This window comes from Esox lucius, chromosome 10 (assembly GCF_011004845.1).
Source record: "Esox lucius isolate fEsoLuc1 chromosome 10, fEsoLuc1.pri, whole genome shotgun sequence".
Taxonomy (NCBI): domain Eukaryota; kingdom Metazoa; phylum Chordata; class Actinopteri; order Esociformes; family Esocidae; genus Esox; species Esox lucius.
Genome location: NC_047578.1, coordinates 24,701,003 through 24,727,813, shown reverse-complemented (window position 1 = coordinate 24,727,813; position 26,811 = coordinate 24,701,003). Strand labels below are relative to the sequence as shown.

The 26,811-nt window shown below is 43.8% G+C and overlaps 1 protein-coding gene across 1 annotated transcript; it reads left to right on the top strand.

The window, feature by feature from the left end:
- LOC105030120 (adhesion G protein-coupled receptor B1) lies at positions 1 to 25,437 on the top strand. The gene is made up of 30 exons (XM_020050038.3): positions 1 to 428; positions 4,650 to 5,532; positions 6,399 to 6,548; positions 6,675 to 6,773; positions 6,907 to 7,077; positions 7,363 to 7,527; positions 9,096 to 9,260; positions 9,392 to 9,556; positions 9,713 to 9,814; positions 9,939 to 10,045; positions 10,268 to 10,462; positions 10,689 to 10,757; positions 12,780 to 12,888; positions 13,460 to 13,603; positions 13,837 to 13,906; positions 14,149 to 14,251; positions 14,471 to 14,514; positions 17,126 to 17,252; positions 20,653 to 20,756; positions 20,862 to 20,964; positions 21,167 to 21,317; positions 21,535 to 21,604; positions 21,722 to 21,788; positions 21,919 to 22,176; positions 22,327 to 22,425; positions 22,569 to 22,605; positions 22,862 to 23,523; positions 23,755 to 23,862; positions 24,138 to 24,188; positions 24,422 to 25,437. Exons 2-30 carry the CDS (start codon positions 4,800 to 4,802, stop codon positions 24,608 to 24,610), a joined length of 4,617 nt encoding a protein of 1,538 aa, XP_019905597.1. The 5' UTR covers positions 1 to 428; positions 4,650 to 4,799; the 3' UTR covers positions 24,611 to 25,437.
- The last annotated feature ends 1,374 nt before the right edge of the window (positions 25,438 to 26,811 follow it).

Below are 26,811 nucleotides of genomic sequence, written 5' to 3'. Positions count from 1 at the left end.
GTAAAAGTACCAACAAACCTACATTGGAGCTCGTAAAGGAAAGACAAGAACACATCTTCTGATTTCTGGACTTTTTGGAGCTCCGATATAAAATCAATTCGATATTTGGCTTTAGCCAGTTCACCTGGATCTAGCAACCAATAAAAGTTGGTAGTACACTCTTTGGAGTTTGGTCAGAGTCATTTTATTTTACATTGCTTGTTGAAGTGGACACTGCAAGAGAAATTGGGATAAGATCCGACACAGTCGGGTCTGGACTTGGCATTTTGTTTATGCCGGTCGCCCATTGCTGAAAGTTTTGGCCCGAACCCTCTGCGATGACAACCTGAAGACATCGAAAGTTGCTTCCAGTTCGAGAAATTGTGAACGTTTGGTTTGAAAGTGCACAGCATACTGCCCTAACAAGGCACTTACAGAACTTTCTCAAGGTAAAGTAGCCTATATCCTTCTTTCTGTTGATTCATGTGTTTTGATATTTGTATGTTTGACAGTTGAATCTTGTGAATGGCGCACCGTGCTTGGAAAAATACACGGATTTGCAATTCATATAGCTTCGTCTTAGTGTTTGCATGAAAGCTTATGTGAGGAAGTTGTCTCTGCATAATGTTAAGTCCTGACTGAGTTTTGTAGAGTTGGAATGCTGGAATGTTAGCTTAAGTTGAGTATATGCAGTGCAGAGCCCATTGAAAGTGTGTGTGTAAATGGTACAGAAAGAAAATATGGTATATTCTTCGCTGTCCATGGCGCTGAACAAGATTCCGTTCTGGTTGCTGTCCATGGTTCTGAACAAGACTGCTCGGGACCAGTCGCTGTACAAAACCCTGTCAAACCCTAGTCCCTAACCTCAAAAGTCTTTTGGGAGAGTATAGAAACTATTATTCCACCTAATATCAATAGCCGTCCAGATTCATATGAGCTACACCGATCTGTACAAATCTAAACATTGTACCATCCCGAAAGATTCCAGATACCTATATTTCGTAGTTGCTTCTCCCTGGAGATATTAATTAGAGTTTGCATTCAGCTGGCAGTAGGCATTTCGTCAATGTCCCTATTTACCACTGCCTCTGTCTAATTCCGTGTATGGTTACTTTAGAATGCATTACAACGGACAAAAACAAGACACAGCACGTCTCACTCTTTGGGATGTTAATTATAAATTATTAGAATTTTGCCGTGCGAGTGGGGTTACGTTTTTGTCTTTTGTCACAAAGAGAAGAAAGGTAGGCTCAGACTCATTGCATTCATCAACAGGTTGCACAACCTCCTAAAGTTTCTCAGTGTACATTCTTTGCCAGCAGATAAACAGTAGCCTATTTTCCTATGATCACTGTTTAATTCTCCAGTCTTGCTGATTGTCTCAGTCAAACCCTGCATCTCTGAAATTGATGAAGAGGACTGATACGAAGCTATTATTTGATCATGCACGATGTTCGATTCATATTGCATGAATATAGAATACCCCACTAACTACCGCACAATTCCAGTTTACTTTTGTTAAATTAATATCAAACCAGAACAACTTTTTATTGACCATATTGCTTGGACGTGTTTCTAAATAATGCATGGAATCACTGTACTTGTTGTTTTATAATTTCATTGGCTTAGTCTTTATGTGACGTTTTGATGGATTACAATGGATGTTTGAATACAGATGTTTAGTCAGTCAATAACTTGCAGTGTGAGGTTTGAACATTAACCTTCACCACCAAAAGCGCATGGGGAAAACACACTGTCGCCACAGCAACTGAAAAGCATGAGTCCTAAAAACATGAGTCCTAAAAACAGAGGGGTAAGGTTATGGGTTGTGGTGTTTAGAGCTTATTATTATGTGAATAATTAGGACTGATTATTCAGAGACACACAACAGAGACATGCAAATATTGCAAAGACAATAGGCATGTTTTAAGGTTACCAAAAGTGATGCCCTTCTTTAGTACCATCACAATAACTTCCTTAGTCAGGGGCTTTGTTATGTTCCCTTATTAAGTCCCTCTACTTTGTGTAGCATAGATTTGTAGAAGGATTGTCAAACGGCCACAGTGATTGATTTGTTTGTGCATGTGCCTGCCTTGGCGTGCACATGGCAGCAACGGAAAATAAACGACAGGAGCCATTTAAATTGCTCCCATGGTCATCCCAATGTCTTTGCATTCCTCCTGAATTCTTTTTTTTTGTTGCCTTTTTGCACAAAGAGAGCAATCTTGCAGAGAAAGGAAACATGGGGACAGAAAATAAAAGAAAAATGGCCTACACTTCCTCCCCTCATCCACCCCCAGGGCTTCCATCACAGATGGTTAAATTGCAGTTTGGTTTACTCTCATCTTCCCTTTCTTCAACCACTGCATAAAAAACGTACAGAGTGATGGAAGATTCCGGAATGGGTCTGGCCCCTAAGGCAGCAGTGATCTTCACTTGCTGCACGTGATCTTTAGAGAAGTGGAGATGTCCCCATCCATATCCATAGCATATGCAGCTTATAGCACAGCCAACAACAATCTGTACTGACTGTGTGGTAATAGAATGGTAGCCTAATAGAGCATGATCAGACACAGGTAGATACACAGCTTGTAGAGAAGTCAAAACAACCACAGCAGCAACAGCAACACACATCCCCCCCAACCCCCCCAAACACACACATACACACCCATCACAGCCATTCAGCCATGGGAACTGTGTCTACTCCCGGTGATTTCCTGTGTTTTCCGCGGATCATTGTTCTTCAAATTATGCGGTGCACCTTCCTAAGTGCAACTCCCTTGAGGAGAAAAGGGAATATTTTTCCGCCGGGATGTTAGTGTTGTTGGTAACATGGCGTTATGCAAAGCAGATCATCATATCTGATGGAAAGTGCCACTTGAAAACTGTGCCTCACAGCACAAACAGAGAGAGCTACAGAGAGAGCGTCTGATGGTAATTTAGCCCTTTCCCCTCTTCTCAATTTTACACCAAGTTGCACAAAAAATAAATAACAGCTGTTTCCATAACTACGGACTGCTAACATCCAGGCTGTCTGCTTTTTCAGAAATGTTTTTGACGACAGAAAGAGAAAGAAAGAAGGAGTCAGAGAGAGAGAGAGAGAGAGAGACAGAAAGAAAGACAGACAAAGAGTACCAGATAAAGCAAGAGGCTGTAAACATGACAGCAGGACAGTATTTCTTTTCTGTCCATGAGATGCCCATTCATGGAGCTTCCGGGTAGTTCCTGGGAGGTGGATGGAAGCGAGGAGGGTGAGAGACATGACCTACACCCACGCAAAGCATAGGTCTTACACAGAGGGCAGGTGAGAGGGAGGAGGCTGCTGCAGAGACGGCAGGATGGAGAAAGCTGTGGTCCAGCTCAGAAGGGTGCAGGTGCACTGTTGTGGAGAGAACAAATGAAGCAGTGGGCACTGCTGAAGTTGCATGGCACATGTTCATGCATATCGTTCTGCACCTGGTTGTACCTCCTGCTCCTCTGCCCACTCAGTAACTTAGCCAATAGTTTGAGCCGCCTTACAGTCTTGCTAATATAAATTATTCACGAATTACTCACCAACTGTCGGCAGATAAGAAATATTTTAGGTCTTTTTCAGACATGAGTCATTTTGCTTGAGAAGACTGGGCTGCCATAGTGACACGTGGCGGGAAGAGTAGCCCTGTATGCTTGAGAATGTTGTTGCTGAGCAACAGCCTTGCTCTCTCCTTCTTCCCACCTATGCTCTATGGGTCATTAAAAGCTAGTTCACCATAACACCTTGACAATGTGCTACCTCATCAAGGATAAGATGCCACATAAAAAGTCCTTTACATTAACATACATGTCGTATGCTCTTTGCACAGGTATATTTTGTTAAAATGAAGCATCACTCTCCACAGGAAGTTGTAATGTTTCAACCACATATCCTCAATTATATGTTGTTTTACATCAAAACACATTTAGGGTGGCCAGAATAAATTAGGTTGCGTGAGTGTCATCCTAATGAATGCACCCTGCAGCTGCATGTTCTCTGTGGGAACAGGCAACCGAATAGACTCACTTCAGTCCTGCCTGAATGGGTCTCTTGATAACTTAGGCTTCTTCATGTTTGAATGTCACAGACAAGGGTCAAAAAAAGGCCATGCACCTTGTCTATCCCTAAGTTCGAACACTCTTCACTTTACCATGGTACCGCACTTTTCTGTTTCCACGGAGAAGTACCTTGAGTGACTACTGCGATGTCTGCCGTTCCCAGTAGCAACACACGGGCATGGACGTCATCCTGACGCACATTGGAAAGCATTCAGCAGCACATTCCTGCGTGTGGGAGGAAATGGCGAGAGAGAGCGAAAGAACGAGAGTGAGCGGAGGGTAGCCCACTGTGAAGGACCATAATTGCAGGCCCCACAGTTATTATACCCTTGATACTCCGACCATTTGTTTCACAGGAGCAGTTCACTGCTGCATAGAAATACACAGCTCTGCTAATCAGACTAAACAATCAGATACGTAAATGTAATCAGGAGAATGAGAACACAGCACTGGTTTGGAATGAGAATGATATGTAAAACTAATATTATTAGGTCTGAAGATGAATTCTCAAAGGAACCCCCACCGCTTGGTTTGTCTTGATACAACAATTAGTACACTTAGTAACCCGTTGTGTTTTTTTTCTCCCTCTCGTCTAACAGAAACATATTGGACACCCTTCTGCCTGCCTTTCCCACTCCAATTCCCCAGTCCAATTCCTCAGAGAAAAAAACAACAAGGCAACCCAAGTCGCTACCCATTCCATAAATATAAAGAGGAACATTCTTACACCATCCTATTGAAGCGACCACATGATGGAGTGGTCATCTCCCATCTCGTTGCCTTTTGTGGCCCTCCTTGTCCTCTCTTTCCTCGGTTTGACCTCCAGCATCCCGTCTGGCCCGGCATCTGACACCTGTGCCACCCTGGAGCAGAGCCGCTTCTTTGGCTTGTTTTCATCGACCATCAACCTGCCTTCCACACCATGCTCCTGGACCCTGCAGAACCCAGACCCCCGCCGATACACTGTCTACATGAAGATCACCAAGCCCACCGACTCCTGCCTGCCTCGCCAGGTCAAAACCTTCCAGTTTGATTCCTTTATCGAGACGTCTCGCACCTTCCTGGGTATGGAGAGCTTCGACGAAGTGGTTGGCCTCTGCGACGCGTCCACGTCCGTAACCTACCTGGAGTCCAGCAAGCAGTTCCTGCAGCTCCGCAAGGTGGCGCCAAGAAACGGCTTGGAGATGGCAGAGGGAGAGGGCGATGGCGAGTTCAAGGCCGAGTTCCTGGTGGTGGGCAAGAGGAACCCCAGCATGCCAGCTTGTCAGAAGCTCTGCCAGTGGCTTGAAAATTGTTTGTCCACCAGCAGCCATCCCAACCCCTGTGGAATCATGAACACCCCTTGCCAGTGCTGGGAGACCCCCATCAGGAGGCCCGGCGGCTGCTACCGCGGAGGAGTCTACCTGGAGAAGTGCGTCCCAACACCAAGAGACATCGGACGTGACATTGGACGTGATATCGCACGCGACGCAGAGATCATGAGTGAGTAGAGTTCTGGCCTGCTAATTGTGTTACGCTCAGTGTCCGAGTCTCCATGTGTCTGGTTTTGTAATCACACCCACCGGAGGCTAGACTAGAGCTCGATCCTGTTGATGGGGCTGTCTTGCCTCGAAAGCACAGCCTTCCGACTCGTCAACTTTGCGCGACATGCAGTTTAGATGGTGGGCTTGGTAATTATGTAGACTGTAGGGCATTCTAGAACTTTGGGTCCTAATGAAGATGTGCCCTTTGCTGCCTCAGAATCCTGTGTTGGAAGTTAAGTTCATTAGGAAGACTCTACAGGGCCCCATAAGGCTAAGTGGTCGGATCAGTCCCAGTGCACAGAGTCGGTTCCCGTTTCGATTTCTTGGAGAGAGTACATGTTTGCTGGCTCCGCAGACCTGGCAGGGTGGGCGTAGTTAGGCAAGGGGATGGGGTGGTTAATTGACGGATGCGAGGGCCACACACAGAGTTAGTGGGCACAGAAAATCCAAGCTGAGCACTTGAGGTAACCATAGCAACACGCCAGTATTGCAAACACATACTTTTCCCGGGCACTGAAAGCAAGTAATCATTTCAAATAAAACGTTAGATCGGGTTTGGTTTTGCACAAAAGAGCTGTCCTTGTGCATTTCATCCAAGCATACCAATATTATGTAATGTAATTACCCATTTTTTTTGCATTAATATCCTTGAAGCACTTCATCTGAGTGATTCATTTACATTTTTACTGATCTGTAGCATTTTATCAACTGCCCTATTCTAACAGGTTACGACATGGTTTGAATAAATCAGTCTATTCTATCATCCTCAAGATAGATTGGTCTCTGGACTTGTGCATCATGCCATGTGTCTCTTCTCTTCTTCAGAGGGCTGGAGTGGGTGGAGCCGCTGGTCAGAGTGCAGCATGGAATGCGGGGGTGGAGTCCAGGTGCGCAACCGGGCCTGTCAGCCAGAGGAGAGTGTGTGTGAAGGTGTGGTCGAAGAGGGGCGGGCTTGCAACCCTCAGCCCTGCATTGGTGAGTCTACCTGCCAATTACTTGTTTTCCAAGTAATCTCTATCAAGCAACTTACTATCTGATCTGTTTGATATAGAAGCTATAGTTGAATCTAAACTACATTGCCATTTGCCTTTATCACTACAGGTCAAGTGCGCGCCCGTAGCCAGGCCCTGGCGTCTATTGTCGGCCTTAAGCGAGAGAGCACTGATGTTCCTAGCACTGGAGTCGTAGCCACTCAAACAGGTGAGGTGGACATTCTGGCAATGAAGTCAGTTAAAATACATAACATTTGAGGTAGGTATAATTTTCAGCTACTAATGAAGTGTTACAGCTGCCCGAGCTCTAGCACTGACTCTTTGCCCCCTGACCTTCATAGTGAACTCTGCTGCACCCGTCGATGAGTGGTCACCCTGGAGTGTGTGTTCAGTGAGCTGCGGAGAAGGTTGGCAGGCACGCACCCGTTTCTGTGTCACCTCATCCTACAGCACGCAGTGCACTGGCCCTCTCCGCGAGAACCGACCCTGCAACAACACAATGGTCTGCCCCGGTGAGTGGCATTTCATTAGTGTGGTCTGTGTGTGTTTGTTTTTGGGTGCACAATCAACTCTAGGCAGGTTGGCAACTATGACAAAGATAACAACTCCACCTAGTGGATTTCTTATGAAATTGTCCCTTGTTGTCCCCTGCCTGAATATTAATACTGAATAATAATCACAATCAGACTAAGTTACCTCTATGTATTCATATTCATTTTGAGGTCAAATAAACTTGAACTATGAATAAACAAAATTGGTATGGTGACAAGGGCTGACGTTTTTCCTCTTGTTTTCAGTCGATGGAGCTTGGGATGAGTGGTCTCCATGGAGCCTGTGCTCATCCACCTGCGGCCGTGGTTACCGTGACCGCACCCGCACATGCAAAGGGCCCCAGAATGGAGGAGAGCCCTGCAACGGGCCCGTCAAACAGACCAAGTTCTGCAACATCGCAGTCTGCCCAGGTATGCCCTATTACATTTTTAATTACATTCCCAACTACATGTGTCATTTAGCATACTCGTCTACACACAGGAACTTACAGTGTGTACATACATGGTTGTACATATGTTCTTCACTGACCAAGGTTAAACCACATTCAAGGGTTCTTTCTTCCTCCCATCCTTCCTTGCTTGATATGGCACCCGCTCTGAATGACACTGAATTGCTTTAGTGATGGCTGTTATCATAGGAGTAAAGGGTTGGTTTGGCATCACATCTGACGTCCTGAATTTGCCGAACAAAGCCTTCAGGGATTAGTCATGGGTAGTTCAGGCAGTGAGTCACACACACTTCATGGTCATCCTCACCACTCACAGCAATGTCTAAGCTCCGGGTCTCTCTCCGGTGATACAAACACCTCCGCCCACTGACAGTGAAGTGGAATAGTCCTCTCCTCTCTCACCTGCAATCATGAATATTCCATCCACTCAGCACTTCAATGTTTTTGTGATTACAACAACAATGGTGTATGTAATTTTTTGTTATTTGCTCTGCATATCAGTGACTTTCAGCCACTCTTCAATAGAAATGAGTTGGTTAGTTTCATTTGCCTGGCCTTGTAGTGTCATTCTGTGGACAGTAGATGGCCCTAAGCACCAACGAGAGACGACCACTGTAAATTAATGTCATTACTTTGGAAAAACTAAATTTAGGAAGAAAATACACATTTCACTTGAAATTGAGAGTTCTGGGGACAGTTTGTCTTCAATAATCTATTTGGCTTCCTAGAAAAAAACCTATTTAGCCTGCATTACATTGATAATTATCATTCTGAAAAAGGGTTTAGAGCTTTTGAGTGGGAATTCATAAAAATGATGGTAATTACCCTCAAACTGTCATGCTGTGTATTTTTGCAGTCAGGTTTCCTTCTTGCCCATCCAGTAGCCCACCAATGAATAAGACAATGGAGAAGGTGCTTAGAGCAGCTTTCAAAGTAGAGCGTTGCACTGAATCAAGTCCCCCATCCATTCCCATTTAGATGACACTGGACTTGGCAGTGGGAAAAAAGGTTTCTGCTCATCCGTGTGGCCTGAAGGGCTGACTTAATGAGCTGGAACTCTGGGAGCAATGGAATCCGATCTCCTCCAGAGACTCCTAATTAGGCCTCTCCCCCTGTTGGGAAACGTTGACTCTGACCCAAATCCTATAAAGTGCGCTTACTTGTGACCAATGCTCTTATGTGACAGCCATTGGCAAAAGCAGTGCACTATATTGAGATTGGCACATTACAGAAGATCTTTTTTTTTTTTACTGTATTGAGTACTCTGCCATTTGATGAGTCTCTTACTGTATTACTAAGGTTTGTGTGTCATTCCATGTAGGAAATCGGTTGATATTTCCTCCCTGTATCCAATAAAAGTATAAAAATGTAATGGTGCACACTTCAAAGGACAAGAAACGTATAGAGCTATTCTATCTAACCTCAAAATAGGACATCTTTGTTAATGGTAACTTTGTCATGATGATTACAATAGCAGCCCTAGGCCTTTTGGTGCTTAATACTTCTGCCTCTCACCCTGGTTCCCTCTAGTGGACGGTGCATGGAATGAATGGTCTGGTTGGTCCCCCTGCTCTGCCACTTGCTCCAATGGTACCAAGCAGAGAACGCGCGAATGTAACGGACCGTCCTACGGAGGCTCAGAGTGCCGTGGCGATTGGCTTGAAACCGTCAACTGCTTCCTGAAAGATTGCCCAGGTAGGAAGAAGGCGCCCGCCAAGTTTGCCATGGAAAACCTCTTCAGGCCCGTTTTCAGCATTCTTTGTGTGATGGGAACATGTCGGGTGTGTGGCTGTTGCTCACTAACCTCTCGTTTGGTCTCTCCGTAGTTGACGGACGCTGGCTGTCCTGGAGCTCATGGGGAAGCTGTAGCAAGACATGTGGTGGAGGAAGCCAGCAGAGACAGAGGATGTGCGAAGGACCTTATTTTGGTGGAGAGCCTTGCCCTGGAGAGAGAGGAGACCTCAGACGCTGCAATGAGAAAAGATGCCCAGGTCAGAGTCGATAAACAAAGACCAACGTGCGAGGCGCATAGAAGTAGTTCAACACGCCATAATAGTATTCAAACATTGGAACACACGAAAATGAGCCACGCTTTGATTCGATGCAAGAAGAAAAGGGTGTAACCAAGCTTCCTTTTTTTCCTCCAGAACCCCATGAGATCTGCCAGGAGGAATCCAATGGTGACGTTGTATGGAAGAGAACTGCTGCAGGAGATATGGCTGCCGTAACCTGCCCATCTGACTCCACTGGTACAGTGCACCTAACACCTGCTGCCCTTCATTCCTGTACAGTGCATGCTTCAGTCGTTTGTTACGTTGCCAACCCTGTGTGCGATGACCTCTTGCTGACCTCTGGGGACTCTTTCATACACAGGCTTTATCCTGCGCCGCTGCACCCTCGGCGCTGTAGGGCTCGCATATTGGGAGAACCCAACCCACATCAAGTGCGTCTCCAAGAACTACCAGGACATTTCCTTGTTGGTAAGTTGACCAGTACCAGAAAAGAGTTTCCAGAGATGTAATTCACAAACAGACCTTCCTCCAAGTCATTAAAAAATATTCCAAACCTGGAGGCCGTTCAAAACACATATGGCTCTCCTCAGTATATGGTTTATCCCAGCAGTGTTCTCAAGCATATTTATGAGTACTTAGACCAAAGTATTGTGGACCTAGTGTTTGAACTCAACCATCCTTCTTTCAAAGGCCCAGGACGGCATTGCTAAAACTCAGAAGGGCCTGATGGCTGATGGGCTTCCTGAGGTAATCTCCCGACTGCGAGCCACCTCTGACGAGGGCACCAAGTACAGCGGAGACCTGCTCTCCATCATGGATGTCCTCCGAAACACCACAGAGATCTACAAGGGAGCCGGGTATAGCTTGAGCAACGCTGATGTGGAGGTCAGTGAGAGATACTTGTGCAACTTCTGAATCAAGCATTTGAAAATAAAATACTAACATGCATTGGCACTGGAACTGCGCAAAGTAGCTTGATTACAGGTCAAAGGTCGGCTGGGCCTGTAATTGTGTCATGTTTATGTCTTAACACTCCTCTGGAAAAAGTTATTTGGCAACACTTAATTTAATCAAGTCTAACGCCTATCATTCATATTCCCCACTCCTACAGAACTACGCCCAGACAATCAGCAACCTGCTGAAAGAGGAACATCATGGCAAATGGGAGGAGGCACAACTGGTAGGTGACAAGTTCCTGCAGGGCATTTAGACACTGTGACATACGAACGGGTGTGAATGAGCGTACGTGTGTTTGACTGTGTGAGTGTGTGTGAGAAAGAGAGTGTGTTTGAGCTTATCTTTTTAAGGTTTATGTTACTGACAGACAGAAGTGGGGTGCACATTCTCTCTGGGTTGTTAGCGACGTGTTTGAGGGTGGACCAGACAACAAGAGGTGGTCATGATCTGATTATCACCCAAACAAGAAACTCAGTCCCAAATTATGAAGAGAATGGACCCCAAATGACACCATTGTATTTGAACATGAATGGGCTCAAATTCAAGAAAGCAACAGAACAAGTGTCATGTGAATTTATACCCTCTTTGACCTCGCACCATCCTATAGCATGGGTTTGATTCCCTGACACTGTTGTTCCACCTCGCTCTCTCTTTGGTCTTTTTGGACTCTATCAATAAGAAAACATAAAATTACCCACTCATTCATGGGTATTTCTTTTATTTTAGCTATTTTCCACATTGTATAATAATAGTGAAGACATTAAACCTATGAAATAACACATATGGAATCATTTAGTAACCACAAAGGTGGTTATATAAATTATACATTTATTTTAGATTCTTCAAAGTAGCCTCCCTTTGCCTTGATGATTGCTCTGCACACTCTTGGCACACTCTTGGCATTCAACACTTTTTTGGTCACTGCATGATTACATATGCTATTTTTGATGTATTCTCTAATATTCTACAATGTGGAAATAAAAACATAATAAGAATTCTCTCTGTATCCCACATTGACCAATAAGAATAGTGGTGAGTGGAAATCCATGGAACTCACTTTCAGCATCTAGTGCTCTAAATCAGATGACTCTTGAGGGTTTTAATGGGTTTTCTTTTTCTACAGAAGCCATGTCTTAATTTGATCATCCTATTGTTACAAGAATGTAGCTGCCCCTGAGAAATCCAAACGTTCAGTGTATTTAAGCTTAAAATGGCTCCAAATATGTTTAGATGTTTATTAAAATGTCTGACTTAATTTACCATAATGAAAAAATTAATAGAAAACTATAGAAATGTCCATTAATTCTAATCCACATACCAATTCAAATTTTATTTTGGAGAAGGAATTTTGTTCTGCTTTTCAAAACTGGCTGAAAGTAATGTACAGCTTTCTGTATTCGTCATGACATTCTGCAAGATGCTGATTTTAATTTGTGAAAGATGAAACACCTGCTCACATTTTCTAAGCTAAATTTAGCCTCTGGTCTCATGCAAGTTGTTATTGTAACAAAGAATGTGTTCTCAGTAACCTACCTTGTTAGCTAAAGTTAATACATATGAATATAACCTGGGGGAAAATCCAGTTGGCTTACATTCATGGTATATCCGTTTGCGTGGCAAACTAAAGAAAAACTGATTAGGAATTTAGCAGTGTGTCAGTTGTGAGAGAGTTAACGCTTGGGGCAGAGAGGACAAGTGAGGCAGGCAGGGAGAGAGAATCACGACGCCCACCCTACAATCTGCGCATCTCCTTTCCAACCCACAGACTATGGTCGTTGTAAAGAACCGACGCGTACACAACGTGCAATATGCGTTGCACAGATGTACACACACCTTTCGCCCACATCGCTACAGCCCTGCGTCAGTAAGACGTCAGAGCCCTCCCTATCTTTCCAGGAGAATGGTTTGAAAAAAAAATAGGGCGAAATAAAAGTGAATCAACAATCTGTTGCTTCAGTGTGGCTCCACTTTGGACAATTATGATTTCCACTACTCAGGATTCTTTCCATTGTGAAAGAATGAGATTAGTATTGGAAAGATATAACATGTACCGTGTTGTATAAGGCCTATAGAGTGAAATGATTGTTCCTCTATGCTGTTTCAACCAGATAACAACCATTTGTGGTTGTGCAATGGTTGCAATGGTGTTATCTCAACCAACTTCCAACCATCTGTGGGATGTTAGTGACTTTCCTTTGGATTAACCTATGCTCTCCCCTATTCCTTTTTTGTCCTTCTTTACTAGATGGGCACTAACGTCAAGGAGTTCCTGCAGCTCGTTGAGGACTTTGTGGATATGATTGGAATCCAGATGAAGGACTTCCAGGACATTTATGAAGTCACTGAGAATTTAGGTGAGACCCTTATTTCCTTTGCCAGCTGCTCTCTGACTGGCTGAGATTATTTATCTTTACCTTTATCCAGCCACAGAGTGCATCCATCTTAATCATGTCACTGAATAGAAGTTCTATCTACATTAGCAAGGGAAAAAGCATCAGTTAGCTCCTTCGCTATTCATCTTCAAGAGTGCACAAGACCTGAGCATCCAAAATATGTTTAGCTGGAGGCGAAAGATAGTTGCAAAGATTAACGCCATCCAGCATGTAACCAATTACGTGGGAGAAATCTTAGCTGCAAGCTGGGTTTTACATAAGATCGCTGAAAAGCAAAAAAAATTGCAAAACTCACACCTGATTTTTACCATGTTGTCTGGGCTGAAGCGAAGGCGGCATTTATGATTGCAGTTCACACAGGATTCCCAGACAGATAAAGACATGATGTGTGAAGCCTGAAAGTGTCATGGACTTGGCTTGTTCCAAATTCAATGAACTGTACTTACTAGACAATAATTGGATTAGATTGTACTCAAAATGTATCTGAGGAATACTGTTTAACGGAGCACCTTTTTTCTTTTTTCATCTCCAGTGTTGAGCATCCATAAACGCCCCACAGCCATGACCACTGACTTTACATTTCCAGTAAAGGGATGGCGAGGCATGATGGACTGGGTCAGGACCTCTGAGGAGAAGATCTCTGTCTCCCGCGATGCTCTGTCCATCAAGCCATCTGGTGAGACAACATTACATATATGTGCATTCACAACCTCTATCGGATATAGCACTGAGTCCACAGACTCACCTGCACTGAGAGCTCACAGATTTGGCTGATTAAAGAATGAGATTGAAATTATCAAACTAACAATTCCACAAACATTCTAATAATTGGTTATCTAATTCCTGTTGGCATCCACCATTTTTTCATCTAGAAAAACAGTAATAATATCTGTGTTTGGTCTGTTACAGAGGGCACCTCTGCTTTTGTGACCGGCATTGTTCTCTACAGAAACCTCAGCTCTATCCTGTCCTTCCAAAAGTAAGTGTTTCCCACTAATTTAATGATAGTATAATGCCATCTTGGAGACAGTAGACAGTTCTCAGTTGAATTCTAACAGTGGCTAAGACTCAACGTGCAAAAACCTATTTGAATCATTTGAGTATTCCCCTGATATATCCTGCCCAGTCTTGCCAATATAGAAAATACAGGAAACACTCCCATGGAATGTTTTGAAACCTTTGCTTTTGTTTGACCAAATGTCCCCTCATCTCTTTCCACAGTAACAGCACCATCCTCAACTCTAAGGTAGTCACTGTTATAGTCAAGCCCACCCCTGGCCTGCTGTCCTCCCCAGTGGAAATCGAGTTCCCCCACATCCAAAACGTAAGTTCTTATTAAGTACCCATTTAGTGGACCTTTAAAAGTACAACTCCCCTTAGGGTTAAATTTGCCTGCGTCATTATCCAAGTGACAAACGTGGGATGGTAGTTAGCACTGGGCTGTTGCATCTCACACACGGATATAGAGAACGCCGACTGTGCATCATTTACACTTCCCACGCTTTTCTTTTGCTACAATACTTAGCTTGCCATCTCTTTCCAGGACACCATCAATGAAACTTGCATCTCCTGGGAACAGAGTGAAACGTAAGTGGTGACTCATGTTGTTTACATCCCATTTGTGTACCACCATTCATAAATGTATTACTATTAATGCCCATACATAACATTCATACATAAATGTCGAAAGCCTCAACTTGTTGTCAGCCCATTTGGTGATCGTTGGCTATTCCGGAAAGCTAAGACTTCCATCCGCTCCGGCCTCGACCACTTCATAGGAGCATTCATCCATTAGCTATACTGTGAGTCGCTGTGATGCTGTAGTGTTGGATCTCTTAAAATGTCAATCATCTCGACAGCAGGGCATGCAGAGCACATAGACTATGTAGACATGACCCATCTCTTTGGGTTATACGGATAGCAGGCCATCTTCTCACATATTATTCCACATAGTGTAGTACTTGATGAAATTACAGCTCCTGTCCTCCTTAGAGCTGATCATCTGGATCAATTTATACCACACACTTACTAGAGGGGGAAACAACACAGATGAAAGCTAGATGGATGAAAGGTCATCATCCAAAGACGATGCTGAGACTCCTTAATCCAGCTCTCGCAGTGTCCTTTTGGTAATTGTCGAGGTTAACCGAACTTAACAAGAAGTGACATTATGAATACCGTCCAACCTCCCCTGTTTGGGCTTACAGTACATCTCAAAAGGAATTCAGTATATATATTTACTGTATATATATATATATATATTAAAGCAGTGCACTACTTACAGTATAGACATCCATTTTGAACATCTATGTTTTCTTGAAACACGGGGGGGGGGGGGCGCATTTGCATTTAGATTTGATTTGTACACTTTTGTGGAGCACAGATAAGCACCAAAATGCATCCCCTTCCACATATACATCCCCTTCCACATATACATCCCTTTCCACCTGAGAGAAGCAGCCTTAGGTACACGAAAGACACACTGAAAAACATGGAACAGGACAGGAAATATAATTCACTTGTACACTTTACAGAGGGGGCTCAGGGGGTACGTGCCTCCAGTGAAATTTGATTCATTTTGAATGTGATTAATGCGTCGATGGGAGAATGAGTAGAGGAAATGGATGACAGGGGGAGCAGGAGATGCCCCCGCTCTGAGTTTGGCTCAATACATACATCCGGGAAGCACCTCTTATTTGGTTAGCAGTCTCACTGGGTAGATGCCATTATTCTACATGTCCATTTGCGCTCAACTGTCTATGACAGTCAAATAAAGACCAAGCAGCTGGAAGTTACTGTCCACTTCTAATTGGGATGCTGAGTGATACACATAAGACTCCAGTACCATCCGATAACCATTCCTAACTAAAGTCAGACATTTACTGTAACTGAAGCCTCTCTGAGGTGCAATGTCTTACTTCGACTCGATCTTACAACCTCTAACCCATCGAAGTCAAGTTAGCCCAAATTCTCCTTTCTCGTAGATAACATTCCCCCTCGTCCCCCATTCCTGCTGTGCGTTGACATTGTGTGGGCTCATGTCAGAGCAGGAGGGCTGGTCGATGATGGTGTTCACAGATTCACAACCCTGCGCTCTGGCAGGCTCACTAGTAGGTAGTTCGTGCCCAGGGCCACGGTTCATCATGTGAAACATTGCGAGGCGACAGCATCTGTCTCTACACAGTTCAGCCAGCTCACTTTACCCCCATGTGTCAAAACAGGGGCCGTGTCGCATAACTAAAATGGCACCATACTGTTTTAGAGTTCCGCCTTGTGAGTGAGCAGGATTGTTGCTGGTTGAGGTAACAGAGACTACGTATTACAAAGTGTTGTAGTGCTCATCAATGACAGAGGTGTGCTCTTTGTCTCAAGAAGACCTTCGTCGACATCCAAAACAGAGAAAAGTTGTTTATGGCATAGTACAACTGCAGCATAGGTTCAAATCCAGCCCACTGCCCACATTCAACAAAAACATTCTCTACCTTTCCTGGCCAATAGAGCAAAGAAATGTATGTTTAAAACTGGATATACGATTGCGTAAACATCAAAGTAGCCATGTTAAATGAGAGTTCAGCACAATTTTCATGGGCGACCTAGAAGGCTATAGCCTATTTAGCAGAAGTACACCAGAAATGAAATCCCGTCTACTGAAACCCCACTGTCCTGTTTCATATATTTTTGTCCTAGATTTGAGTGTAAGTGAAAGAAATGTATTGTTTTCTACAATCCCCATCATCCATTGTATGGACTATAAGCTTGGTGTGCACATGTTTATCATCTTGTGTTTACTGCCTGTTTGGGAAAGATTTGCCAAAGATTTGAAATGATCCAGATTACATTCAAATATGTTTTGTAATATCAGAAATGTTTTTTAGCGCACAGCATAGGCAACACCATTTCAGGATTTAAAAGTACAATTAGAATGAGTCATAGTGACTCTTTGTCACCTGCTCATTATATCAAAAACTGCTTGTCTTGTGAATACAGCAGGTTAATTCGTATATTAATACAATGCAATAACAATTTAGATGTGAGGACAAATCACATTAAGGGAAATAATGTATTCTGGAAAGACTTGATACTGTAAATAGTTTGGGCATCCAGTGTTTTATGTGGTCTTATTTTAGAGATGATGTATTTCTCTGAGAAATGTTCCCTCACATAACCCGCTGTTCCCCTTCACTCTCGCCCTGTGCAGTTCTTCGCTGCTTGGATCTTGGTCTGCGCGTAGCTGCAGAGCGGTCGTCGTTGATTCATTCAGAACCAAATGCGTGTGTGATAGTCTCTCCACCTTCGCCATTTTAGCGCGGCTAAACCCTGATATGGTAAGTGTTCCGCTTTTACCTTGTGTTTCTTGAATGTTCAAGTTCGTTATGTGTAATGAAGGAAATTAAATGTAAACGAAGGCGTTGTTTTCGAATACTCGGTTTCGCGCTGCCAGCCTCTCTCTCTTTGTCTCTGTGCTGGTGCCATTGACCATATAGCCTATAAGATTTGATAGATTGGTGATATTAATTACCAGATAAATAACAGCAGTATGTTAAGCTCCGGTTGTTATAACACTCCATACTAATGAAAACTGTCAAATATCGGTGATAATAATCGTTACATTTTAAAGATGGTTTCCAATTAATTAATGTACTGTATTCTAGGAAGTGGCATGCCTGTATGTGCATTAATAATAGCAAATGGGCCACTTAATAGTATTTGTAATTAAGCAGATACATTCTTGTTTAAAAACAGCGAAATGTTTTAATTGTAGCCTACACATAAAGAGAGTGAATAGCCACAGGCGTCACTTGAAGAACGTGTATCGCGGGGTATTCGGGTACTTATGGTTTAATCCTATAAGAAAGGTCATTTTCCTCCTGCTATTATGATCTATGCTTTAATTCCATTTTTGCATTTTTTCAAGTTTATTAATTCATTAATTAATGGCATTCTAATACACTGCATGCATTATTGGGACATAGCTTGCTTTGATGAATGTTCGCTATCCCTTCTGTCAATGTGCATAGAGCTCTATTGTACGAAGCGAAGGCAATGTGTAATTATCTCGTTTAGATTGTGCCTCCATAGCAGTTCATCCTCTAGTTGCCCTGGTAACGACTTCTGCAGCGCAAGCTCAGTCCATGTGATTTTTGATAACTGAGATATTGAGGAAAAGCAATCACCCTCCCCCTACAAACCCCCAGGTAAAAGAAGATGGTTTGCCCATTTTAGCAGTGCTGCTGCTGAGGTTGCAGCAATGAACAAAGCAACAGATGGGACTGATGTACTTTTATCTCCAAATCTATTTAACTGGGCGTACTGTTACCTTAAATTGCACTGCATAGATCACATAGCAAGATCAAATGCTAACACTTGGTGAGGGATGGGCTCGACCAAATAGCTATATTGCCTATATTTAACTCACAGTCTGTCAGTCAGTCAGTCTGGACTGCATCATTCTGCTGCATCCAGTGGAAGACACTGCCAGTCTGGACATGAAAGATCTTATCTGGCCTTTGTTTGTCTCTAGACCTGTTGTCATCGTTGATTTGATTTGTCTCAGTTGCCAGTCTGGAAAAGAAAAGGGCAGCAACAGCGCCACCTGTGTATGTGAGACAACAACAACCCCCGCCTTCTATCCGCCCCATAGTCGGCGGCCAGCTGCGTCAATCATTTCGTCTGCCAATACCTCTCAATCCCTCATCCCCGTATCCCCCTCTCTCCCATCTCACCGTCTTCGGGCTGCACCGTGTTGCTCTGAAAAATGCCAAAGATATTGGCCAATGAGAGGCAGGCGTCTGGTTGTGCATTGACAGTTCTGCCCATCTCATGATAATATTTCTACGTGTGCTATGGACTTTTTCCACTACATTCCCCTCTGCCTGCCAGCTGTGTGGGAGCGGAGAGGAAAGAATTAAGGAGAGAGGAGAGGAGAGAAAAGCCAGACACTGCAGTGTTTCTGTTCTCATTCGATATGGTCTGCTTCCTGGGCCCTGCACCAATGAAAAACGTGTCTTGGACTCACAGTCAAAGAGCCAGGAGTGGCCCGCTGTTAGTCAGTGTAGTTAACCTTGACCAGTGGAACCCTGATTCAAGCGTTGCATGCTGGGTAATCGAACCTTGATGCATATGGAGAATGTGCACTTCATAGGTGGCGTAAAGGACTCATTCTTCTTCAGGAAACCTGAAACACTGGGATTGTTTCAAGGGCAGAATCGAGACATAGATCGTATTTAGGTCAATCTCGCAGTTCCATTTTTCCAGTCCCACTAAATAGCCCATGGCAGCATCAACCCAGCTAGACAGACACGAAGGTAGACACTGAAGACAGAGCTCTATTGCCCCGGTTCCTCTTCTATCTTATTGCGGAAAGTTTGGGCAAAAGGCAGTTCAGCTCAACTCGCTGCTGTAAGCCGTCTGGCTCGGGGGCCTCTGAAATGTGCTTTGATAGATTTCTAAACATATTTGCCGTGCTAATTTAGTATTTGGCTGTCATCTGCAGCATATTGTACTTTTTATTTTGTATGCTAGAGATGGGCTTATAATAAAAATCCAGTGGAGGGATTATGCTAATTCATTTTCCTCTCATAGGTTTATCCCATTTGCAGCCTACATCTTTTTATTCAATTTTCTCCACTCAATATTCAGCATGAACTTTAGCCTTTTCCCACTTCTTGATAATTGCCACAATTTCTAACCCCTATCAAAAGGCTTTAATTGGACTATTTGCCATGAAAGGCTTCCACCTTAAAGGCACCGGAACACAACTCCTTGTGCATTTCATCTGTGTCTCGTTTGCACCAAGGTGATGCAGATTAATCAAAGGTGTTAAATGAACTCGACCCCAGCGAAAGCTATCAAAGCGGTGTGGAGGCGGGAGAGGCAATAAGCCCCAACCAATTAGCTTGTCAGAGCGTGTGTGAGCCGCTGGGTCCCTCTCCTCAGTTTTGGTGCCCTTGCGGCCCAACAGGTGAATCAGCAGTAGTGCCAACAGAAGCGCGAAATTCTCTTCCTGGTGCAAGCGGCCAAGGGTTCAATGTGCCAGGGCTGTCTGAGACACAGACAGGCACAGCCACTGACACAAACAGGGCACTAAGCTGTCATCAGAGGCGTTGGAGGATAAGGGGTGGCAGATTAATGCACAGGTGATAACAATCCACCTGTACACTCCTACAGCGAGGGCTGAAAAGCATAACTGGTGATAACTAGATGGTCAAAGCTCTGAAATCGAAGGGAGATTTCTTTCTCTGTCACGCTTTCTATCCCTCTCTCCTTCTCTCTCCTCTCTCTCTCTCTTGCTTTTCTCTCCTCTCTCCCCACTTTTCTCTCCCTCCCTCTCCCTCTCTCGCTTTCTTTTTCTCTCTCTAGCCCTCTCTTGCTTCATAGCAGGAGATAAATGTTCTTTGTCTTCCACGCCTCATTTGCTGGTTCAAAAGCTCAATGGGGAAATGCTGTGACCTTGCCCGTGTCTTTGGCTCGCCGCTTCATCTTTCTGACACATTCACCTTGGGGTCACCTTGCCTCAGCCGTTGCCCTAATTGTGCCATTCAGCTGTCTGCCCACAGGGAGCCGTCTGCTACTCCAGATAGCACAGCAGAGCACAGACCCACAAGGCTGAATGCCAGTCTGTCCGCATTGAGTCTACGCATTTTCTTGTGTCGGACGCGTTTTTGTCTGTCTGTGTGTTAGCTATTGTGCACCGTGCCAAGGGAATGTGTTGTTTCCTCTCTGCAGAACATGGACAAGAATCAACTTCCCTCTGTGACACTCATCGTTGGCTGTGGGGTCTCTTCGCTAACCCTGCTGCTCCTCATCATCATCTATGTCTCCGTCTGGAAGTAAGTGCCCCCTCAAAGCAGTGCCACCAAATTCTGGCCGTATCATACATCTTTTGTGTGCTTGTCTACTTCCCTTCCTCACTTTCTCTCCTTTCCGCCTTCCAGGTATATCCGCTCGGAGCGTTCAGTGATCCTCATCAACTTCTGTCTCTCCATTATCTGCTCCAATGCCCTCATTCTGGTTGGACAAACTCAGGCTCGCAACAAGGTAGGGAGAATTCCAAACCAATCCATTATATTATTTCTTTCTTCTTTTTATCTTTCTTATCCCTTTCTTCTTTCTTTTGTTTTTTCCACATTCTCGTTCTTCTTCTTCTGTGCTATTGACTTTCTGCTTTTGGGCCTCAGAGATTAACTGCCCCCCTGACACCGTATTTCTCTCTCTTTCTCTTCTTCCCATGTTCCCTCAGGTGGTTTGTGGTGTGGTGGCTGCTCTCCTTCACTTCTTTTTCCTCTCGTCTTTCTGCTGGGTGTTGACGGAAGCTTGGCAGTCTTACATGGCTGTCATGGGCCGTCTGCGCAACCGCATCATCCGAAAGCGTTTCCTTTGCTTGGGCTGGGGTATGCGGCCTTTAAAACAGCCTTCCGTCTGTCTCTCTGTCTGTCTGCCCCCGACTGCCTATGATCATTGTAATATAATTACCACAACGAGCAGCCCTATTTGAAGTGCATTTCCATAAGTCTTTGTTACTGTATTTCCTCATATGGACTGGGATCATTTTTGTATTCTGTTGTTCCATCCTAATCCGGTCCCACCCCTCTCCTCTGTGTTTTATAGGACTCCCTGCTCTGGTGGTGGCTGTGTCTGTTGGATTCACCAAGGCTAAGGGATATGGCACTGTCAATTAGTGAGTGTAACCTCAATCTGTCTGGTACTTACCTCCTTTATATCCCTCCCCCTTCCATCTGACCCCCCCATCTCAAGCTCGTGTAATAATTGGTCTTGTTCTGTTGCTTCCCTGCAGCTGTTGGCTCTCTCTTGAGGGTGGACTTCTTTATTCGTTCGTTGGACCAGCTGCTGCTGTTGTTCTGGTATGCGTCAATTTGCGTATCCTCATCATTATGAAAGATCTTAAAATGAATATAAATGACCATTCTAAGACCCCTTCCGTATTATACGACCAAGTAGCTCACTAATATTTCTTTCACTCCTTTTTGACAGGTGAACATGGTCATCGGCATCCTGGTCTTTAACAAACTGGTGTCCAAGGACGGCATCACCGACGTGAAGCTGAAAGAGCGAGCGGGAGCATCACTGTGGAGCTCCTGTGTGATTCTGCCGCTGCTGGCTCTTACCTGGATGTCTGCCGTCCTTGCAATGACCGACCGGCGCTCGGCTCTCTTCCAGATCCTCTTTGCCGTTTTTGACTCCCTAGAAGGGTTCATCATAGTCATGGTGCACTGCATACTGCGTAGAGAGGTAAGCACAAATGTTTTCATTGTTCTATTGTTCTGTTGTTCATTGTTCTAGTATTTTATTATTTTTGGGGGGTTTTGTCTGTAAAGTATATTGACAAATGCTGTTCAGAATTCAGCTGACTTTTTGGGCATTTGTCTGCCATTTTGTTAGGTCCAAGAGGCAGTGAAATGCAGGGTTGTTGACCGTAAGGATGATGGCAATGGAGACTCTGGCAGTTCCCTTCAAAACAGCCACCATACCCAGCTTGTGGTAAGTGTCTTTTGTTACACTTATAACATTTTGAATAAAGTTATTATGAATAAAAAAAAACATTTGGTGTTTTCACTGTAAAAGTTTCATATAAACACCCTTTCCATCAGTACTAATAAAACCAATCTCTTTGTATTTTGCAGTCTGATTTCGAGAAGGATGCTGACTCCAACAGACCCGGTGAGCCTCTTTCCTTTCTTTAACTCACTAACCATTTTTCCATTCACCTACTTACCTAGTGCTCTTTCATTCCTGGAGGATGATTCCATTAAGAATGAATATATCTTAGTCTATGTAAAAGAAAAACATTTATATTCTGTTGTTTACATTTGCCCATCCCTTCAATCCTTTTCAATCAACAGAAATAATCAAAAATGTTTGCTTCTTACTGCAAGTGCACCTTCTTACCTGTTTGCCTCCTCCGTCATCCTTGTAGGTGGTATGAACTCCTCCTGTGAAGAGAAGATGCCCCTCCCACCCCAGATGCCCCACCCCATGAGCTCCAACTTCCATACCCTGCCTTCCCACACCGTCAAGGCTCACATGCAGGCCATGCCCGAGTACTCCAGCCACACACTCACCCTAAAGAGGGAGAAGAGCCGCCTTCAGGGTGGCATGGACCCTACCTGTGGGAAACCCGTCTATGTGTGTGACAGTGAGCTCTTCCAGCAGCTGGACGCCGACCTGGTGCGTGGCCAGGTAGAGGGGAGCAGCCCAGACGGTAGCGGCTACGTGTTGCTGCCCAACACCACCTCCACCCTTCGCAAACCCAAAGAGGACCAGTCAAAGTACAACATCAACTTAGAGCAGCTCCCTCAGACCAGGCTGGTTCATCTCAGTGGGCCCTTCGCCGAGCCTCAGGCTGCCTTTGGACTCAAGACGCTACCGTCCGACCGGGTCAGCGTGTCCTACTCGGAGAGGGACTCTCCCGTCCAGAACATTCACAACATGTCCAGCGAGTCTCACATTACCCACAGCAGCCTGGGAGATACCTTTGACTCCATGAACTCCATGATGTCCAAGAGCGAGACCATCTCCACGCTGTCTATGAGTTCGCTGGAGAGACAGAAGTCCCGTTATGCTGAGTTAGATTTTGAGGTTTGTATTTACAATGTACCCAATGCAACCATTATATAACAATTACTAGGTCAGTGACTCATTTATAAATGTCTAATACCCTAAGAGAACTAAATGTGACCACACTCATGTGCTTATGTGTTGACAATCTAACAATCCAGATTGAGTTGAACAGAATGAAATTTGATTTGTCTCAAATTGAGCCATTTTGTGTCACTTGCTAACTACTTTTCTTTGTCCCATGTTTTGTAGAAAATCATGCACACAAAGAAACGTCACCAGAACATGTTCCAGGATCTCAATAGGAAATTACATCATGCTGAGAAACATGACAGAGAATCTCCTGCTTCAGACAGCAAGGTAGACTAGTTTTTCTAGTCCTTTTAATTTAAGATAAATTCAGCAGAAGATAAATTGATAATTGCTAGACTAGACAACATTAATAACTATACCATCAGAGAGGTCATTCTAAGCCAATTCGTCATGCAGAAATACAGTATTGATTTACAGGACATAAACATTTTGTTTCTGAGGAATATTGACCTCAGCAAACCACGGTGACCTCAGCACTTTCATAGACATTGTAGGTACAGTCTTTTAAGGTCATTTAAATATGTTTTTCTTCATCCCTACAGTCTGTGAGATGGAGTGTGTCCTCAGGAGGAAGTGACAAGACAAACCACAGCGTGAGTCCTTTAACCCATACTTAATGTGACTTTTAAGTAAACTGAAGTTGGTTGACAGTCATTGGAAATAAACAAGGAACATTACAATGAACAACCTTTCATCTGCTCTTAAACCGTTTGAAAATCTTTCATAGAAATATATGTCCAGTATTATCACACTGAACATTCAGAATCCAAATGTGGGTCCGTCAATGATACCAATACTCATGGCTTTACTGCTTTCACCCCATCAGGACAAGCAGCAGCCCCAAGTGGAAAGACCTTGGGAAGGGATCCAGAGGACGCAGCATTCACCCCCATCCTGGGTCCGGAAGGACCTGGAGCCCCTGGCTGCCTCGCCTCTGCAGGTGGAGTGGGAGAAGGCTGGAGCTACCATCCCAATGGTCAGCCAGGACATCATTGACCTGCAGACGGAGGTCTAAGAGGAAGAACTTTGAGAGCGTTCCTTATAGTTCAACCTCAGTCACCTATTCTATTGGTTTGGGTTAAAGAAGAGCAACAGAGAGAGTAGAGGAAGCCACGGGCATGTCTGGAGAGGAGAGGAGAGGCAAGTGAGAGCAGAGAAAGAGCTGAACCCAAAATCCATCTTGTCAAACCCTCAGAAACAAGGGAAGATGGAAGAAGGCTATCGTGTTGTGCTATTCGATTTTGTTTTCCAGCAAGGACTTGATAATGAGCAACACCTACAAGAAGTGTGTCATACTGACCTGTAAGTTAGCGACCAATGGTTCAGCGTTTCCAAGGATTGGTCCTGGATCCATTTGCGTTCTTACCAGAGAGGGTCCTTTACAGGGCTCAGGTGAGCTGCGGTTGACATGGTCAACATGTAGTTAGCATGCCCCTTCGATTCACTTTAAAGCTGTGGGTTTCCCATTACCCGGGAGCTTCAACCAAACCGAACACTTGGCGGCTTGTGTTTGCGGCCAGTTCATCTTCCAAGTAAGTTAGGACAAGGTAAGAGGAATGGACTGGATTTGCATCAGACGTGGGGTCTGACTCAAAGCTGTGGTTTATGGACAGGTTATTGCCATTCTATATCGTGGCTGTTTTTATCTCCCTTCACATGAAAGTTCTTTTAAAGAGCTTCATAGACTCTTCCATGGGACCTCTCTTCTGTAAGTCTATGACACCTACACAGAAGGCCAGGCTTGATCATGCTTACAGAGCTGAGCATTATTGTGATTATCATAATTTTTTTGTTTATTATTGTTATTATCATTGTTATTATGTTTATTGTTGTTATTATGGTTATCGTTGTTATTATTACGGTTATTATTGTTATTTTGATTATCATTATAATTACATAACATTCTTATTATAATTATTCTTATTATTACCACTTGCATTATGTTTAAATGTTTTAGCCCATTTTTTGTTTTCATCTATTTGTGAATTTACAGTTTTTTGCACTGTATCTGATTTATCAAGAGGTTCAAATTTGTAATTTGAATTGGAAACACAAAAGGACTTCAAGCACTGAGACAGTAATGGGAATTCAGCCCATCTTCTGCCAGCCTTTAGCCTCTGCAGCACGAAAGGCACCTGGAAGAACATCTAACTCTTTTACAGGAAGAGCAGTGTGTTCTGGAGACTGCTGGGCTGCAGAGTCATCCGGAAATGGGGGACAAAGATTCCCACCACTTCTCTTTCTCAGCTGGGAGCAGAATGCAGGCACTTCTTGTTGGTAATAAACAATTAGACCTATTTTCCATCACGCTAACTACACAGCCTTGTAGAAAGAACTCTGGACCCCAGGACTATAAGCTGCGAAGCCCTAGGCAATGACATTACTTCACTTCCACAGTGCCAGAGCTACAAAAGACTTCAACACAACATCCTTGTGTTTTAAAACCATAGGTGTAATCCTAGTGCAATATGATGGCCGCTTGATGCTCAAGCAGGATTGATTTTAGGATTATAAGGCAGATTTTTCGTACAATGTTTCAATACTCTTTTATAATGTGTTCCTCATATTTACAGAGAATATAGATACTTTATTGTATACCAAATCTGTATTAATAACTAAACACATAGAGGTTTGGTTGTGTTCTGAGTGAAAGTGCAAGACTACAAATTATTTGGAGGCCTGTGATTGGTAGATTATTGTAATTCTAAAAAGCTGATTTTATATAGAATGAATAATAGCCTAAATTATTATATATATATAAATACTGTGCTTCTGGATATCTGTTTTGACTCCATACCTTACATTGTGGAGTTAATGAACCTCATGTCTTCTGTAATAGTGTGTTTTTGATAATCTTGTCAATATTACACTACAGTATGTGCCAAACATCTTTCCTGTCTCTGATGTCCTTCCTAGCCATAGTGCCAAAAACATGTGGTACCTCCTTAGATTACCTGAATCAAATATCCATTTGTATCCACCCCTTATAATTAGTTTTTGGTTTCTCTTGTTGTAAATGTACAGTTTTCAGAGCACAAGATGAATGTGATTTTTGCTAATAAATAAAAAATATATATCTATATTACAACTGTCCTTGCTGTCCTTGTTGGTACCCGAATGTATGTTGACAATGGCATGGTCTTTATTGTTTATGAGAATAAGTAAAATAGTTTAGCTGGATCTGTCACTCAACCTTATTCTCATTCACCCCTACCT

Bases quoted from the DNA above. Each gene is read 5' to 3' on its own strand.
- LOC105030120 (XM_020050038.3), top strand. From the start codon at position 4,800: ATGATGGAGTGGTCATCTCCCATCTCGTTGCCTTTTGTGGCCCTCCTT. The intron at 20,757-20,861 runs GTAAGTGCCCCC...TCCGCCTTCCAG, and splicing joins ATCTATGTCTCCGTCTGGAA to GTATATCCGCTCGGAGCGTT. The intron at 21,605-21,721 runs GTGAGTGTAACC...GCTTCCCTGCAG, and splicing joins GGATATGGCACTGTCAATTA to CTGTTGGCTCTCTCTTGAGG.